This window comes from Paramormyrops kingsleyae, chromosome 17, assembly GCF_048594095.1.
Source record: "Paramormyrops kingsleyae isolate MSU_618 chromosome 17, PKINGS_0.4, whole genome shotgun sequence".
Classification (NCBI taxonomy): domain Eukaryota; kingdom Metazoa; phylum Chordata; class Actinopteri; order Osteoglossiformes; family Mormyridae; genus Paramormyrops; species Paramormyrops kingsleyae.
This window is the reverse complement of record NC_132813.1, coordinates 9,925,353-9,929,411: the sequence shown is the minus strand read 5'-3', so window position 1 is coordinate 9,929,411 and position 4,059 is coordinate 9,925,353. Positions and strand designations below refer to the sequence as shown.

The window sequence follows — 4,059 nt, the reverse complement described above, 5'->3', positions numbered from 1 at the left end:
TATGCCAGAAAAATTCTATTCTATTCATCTAGCACGATAAGAATAGTTTTTGGAGAATAATCACTCAAGCATTTAATTCAACGCAGTAATGTAATTTTCATATAAAACAGAGCTTCTTAAGTTTTCATTTCATTTTCCTAATAGCCTTTTGAGTTGTTTGTTTGTTGTTCTTGAATTCATACAAATGACTATTCTTGATTTAAAAAAAAAAAAATCACGTAGAATCATGTAGAAACTTCTTGATCCAGGATCACCAGGATTGACCTACATATTACAGCAATTATTTATTTTTACTAATACTGCTCATTAAAAATAACACATACATGCAATTAATAAATCTAAAACAACTTTTAAATTAATTTTTGCTTTCCTTTAGCATTCATGTCTTGGGATTGTTCTATGCAAGCCAAATAAATAGATCTGCAAAATTTTCACATTTTTGGTTCCTTTTACATTTACCTCCACCTATGAATGTTGATTCCACTGCTGTGTAACACCTAGCTGCAAAAACCTAATACTCATTGTCGATTATGCATTTTTCCAATGACAAAAGAACAATTTGACAAAGGTCAGTGTTGAGTTACGTGGTCAAGTTGGTCTTTCTAATTATTGTTACAAATCAAACATTCAGTCATTAAAGATGATTTTAATACTCATATTGATTACACATGGAAAAGAATGATGTTGACCACTATATTCATTGTAAAATGGTGCCATACTGAATTGATTGAAACACCTTTGCCAGTCTTACACTTAAAAAAAAAAAAACACTATTCTGTTCTCTTTCCCTGCAGCCCCTGTTCTACAAGACTTGGAACTTCCAGGAGTTCTGGTCCTTGTAGTCCAGGCAGTCTGCTGCATTGAAGTTGAGTTTCCAGGAGGCAGTTTGGTCCTTGTAGTCGAGGCAGTCAACGGCACCGAAGCCCAGTGAGGCTGCAGTGTAGCCCTGGGAGGACAGGGAGGCTGGAGACTGACTGAGAGGGCCCCCCATGGATGAGGCAGTGATGGGGCTCAGTGCCCCCCCAGTGGCAGACAGCTGTGGGTGCATGGGTGAGAGGTAGGAGCTGCAGTCCAGGCCAGTGAAGTAGGAGGAGGAGCCAGCATAGCTCTGGCTGTAGGCGGGAGCCTGGGTGTAGGTCATGGGATAGGCAGTGGAACGCTGCATGCAGGGTGTAGTTGAGGCCGACAGTGGATCAGGCAGTGGAGAGATGGATGCTGGGCTCCAAATAGACACTGTGGCGCTAGCACTGCTGGAGCTAGGGGTGATAGCAGTTCCTGGTGGGGGCGGAACTGGACTGTAGGGCCCGCTGGTGTTAGCGCTGGGCTCAGAGTTGGCCTCCCGGGCTGGAGATGCCTTCTTCTTGGGTGGACGGGGTTTGACCTGGCCACTGCTCTGCTGCTGCTGTTGGCGGCACTTGGCACGGCGGTTCTTGAACCACACCTGGAGGCGGGAGAGAATATTACTGAACATCGTCCAATAGCTGGGAAAGAAAAGCACATTAAACTCCCTGAAATGCAATATCTTTACATGTTATTGATGATAGAACCTCAGTTCAATGTGTAACGCTAAATTCATTCAGTCATTTTTTGCGCGGTAACTGCAGTGAGCCTGTTTTGCCAGAGGTGGCAGCATGTCTCTCGTCACCTGTACTCGAGACTCAGGCAGGTTGATTTTGAGGGCCACCTCCTCCCTCATGAAGATGTCAGGGTAGCGCGTCTTGGCAAACAGAGCCTCCAGGATGTCTAGCTGAGCACGGGTGAAGGTAGTCCGCTCTCTGCGCTGCTTCCGTGGGGTATCTGGAAGATATGATGGTTCCCTTACACCAGACACCTTTTATACTCATTTATATCTCATTCCAATTCAGCTGGAAGGTTTATGGATAAATGGATGGATGGATGGATGGGAGTTTCTTTTTGGTTTAATAAAGAGGAGTGTCCACTGCTGAGTTATACCATCAAACAAAATTATAGTGGCACGGTACCAGATCTTTATTTTGTTCGCACTAATATCATGCAGTAAACACAGTGCTCGAGAACATTCCTAGACATCATTATGTGATCTTAAGAAAACAGGGTTTATCCACATATTGCAGTGTTTCATTTTGCCCCAGTTAAATAAAACAAACTTACGTGAACTGCATTCTGATTAAATAATATCCATATAATATTCGGTATAACGTAAGATAGGCTACAATGTAACAAATAACGGATAATCGCTATCTTAAAAAACATTAGGTGTAGCTTTATATATAGGCATAAGTGATGGATAAATGTGAATGGAAATCGAAATAGGTAAATCTGTAACTTGTTTGGTTTTGGAACGGCATTGAGATCCGCTCCTTCCTGGGACAAAGTGCGGCGCTTGACTAAAATTTTTGTATTTTTGTACTTAGTTCAGTTCCAGTTTATTTTTTACCACACATACTTTGAATATCTAAGGAACTGAAGGGTCCCATGAAGATGAATGGATGGATGGCAGAGAAATTGCCGAAAATTATTTTCGTCTCGATATCAACACAAAATACCAAAAGTTATTTAAAATTGTACACAATATTTCACGGAATACAGTGTGGGTTTCCCATATTAATTTACAAAAAAAATCTTTCAAAAAGAGACGTCGGAAATGTATGGTGCATTGTTATTCTGTACTTATATATTCAGTCTCGTTTAGAATGACTGGGACGTATTCCAGTTTTTCTTCAGTCGGAACCGAAAATTTGCTTGACCATTGTTTCTTTCTAAACTATAGTTAGACTGGAATACTTTTCCCTTCACTAACGCATGCAGTGTCTAGTCTCCATATTCCCTATCCTCGTGTAAGACACAAACACGCCCACACAAGCGCACACAAATATTCCCCCATGCACACACAAACACATAAACACATTAACTCGGTGTTGAGGTTTCCTAGATCGGCCATTTAACTTGCTTTATCCGTATTAAAATATACTGTTACCATTTCGAAACATGTAACACATTGCAAATTATCCTAAGATCAAATTTGCATTTCGAAAACGATGCAACATTTCAAGTGTCTTTCGGTGTTGATCTAACATCTCATCCTGACAAGTGGTTTCCTTGATCAAAATTCGTGATTACGCTGCATCACACGTGTCTCGATCAAATGAAATGAATTTGAAGCGCTCCACAATCCACACCAGCTTATTTATAATATTTTAGTACGCAAAATCTATGTTTCATAACCAAAAGCCTGTTCCAATCGTGTTGTTGTACGTAATTAAAATAACGCTCGTGATAAAAATATTCGAACAAAAATGTAGACTTACTTGGGTAGCCAACAGCTGAGTGTAGCAGGTCCATACCCGGGCCGGACAGAGTTAACCCGTTCACGGCGTAATGAGGCTGCTTAATGTAGGACATCATGACTGTGCCGGCTATAAACGCGCTCTCTCTCTCGTTCTCTCTCTCCCCCCTCTCTCTCACACTTGCGTCGGGGGCCGGATCTTCCTTCTGTTTTCTGGGGGGAGTATTTCAGTCTTTAGTTTTCACTCTTTGAGTTTTATTTTTGTTGTTTTGTTTTCCAGTCGCTTCCGTTTTGCTCTCTAAAGTTTACAGTCCGACGCTGGAGCTCCCGAGTCCAGAATGCAGCTGAAAAGTTCCGATGTCCCTTGTGGTGCGTTTGACACCTGTAGATGCAGGTGTTCGATTAGTTGACTGAGATGTATCGTTTTTTATTTAGCGTACAAATACAAATATTCTCTAACCTACTACGTCAGGCTAATTATCGATGCGGTTACGATTACGCAAATATACGCATATTTGCACTCTGAGTTGCGCTCCTACAATCAAGTGCGCATCCCCGCTAAAAAAAAGAAAAGAGAGAACAAATGCGCTTCCCTCTCACCGTGATCTATTTGTTGTTTGTCCAGTTGTGCTCGACACTCTGTCGCTAGAAGCACCTTAAGACGTTCTTCCTTCAGCTAGTGACGGTGAGTCGAGGTGACACTGCTGTACTGAGCGCAGCAAGACGGGAGCTGGCTAATTAGAGACAAGTCGGTACCGAGAGGAGACAATAACTCCTCCTCCTTTCCCTCGCTC

General features: G+C 42.0%; 1 protein-coding gene across 2 annotated transcripts; it reads right to left on the bottom strand.

Moving 5' to 3' along the window:
- Nucleotides 1–802: 802 nt before the first annotated feature.
- Nucleotides 803–3,384, bottom strand: LOC111854969 (homeobox protein otx5). 2 transcript variants are annotated; one of them, XM_023833518.1, is made up of 3 exons: nt 3,284–3,384; nt 1,646–1,817; nt 803–1,441 (listed from the first exon to the last, which is right to left on the bottom strand). In XM_023833518.1, exons 1-3 carry the CDS (start codon nt 3,382–3,384, stop codon nt 803–805), a joined length of 912 nt encoding a protein of 303 aa, XP_023689286.1. The 2 variants fall into 2 exon arrangements, with proteins under 2 accessions (XP_023689286.1, XP_023689287.1); XM_023833519.1 differs by having other exon boundaries at nt 1,646–1,797; nt 3,288–3,384.
- Nucleotides 3,385–4,059: the final 675 nt, after the last annotated feature.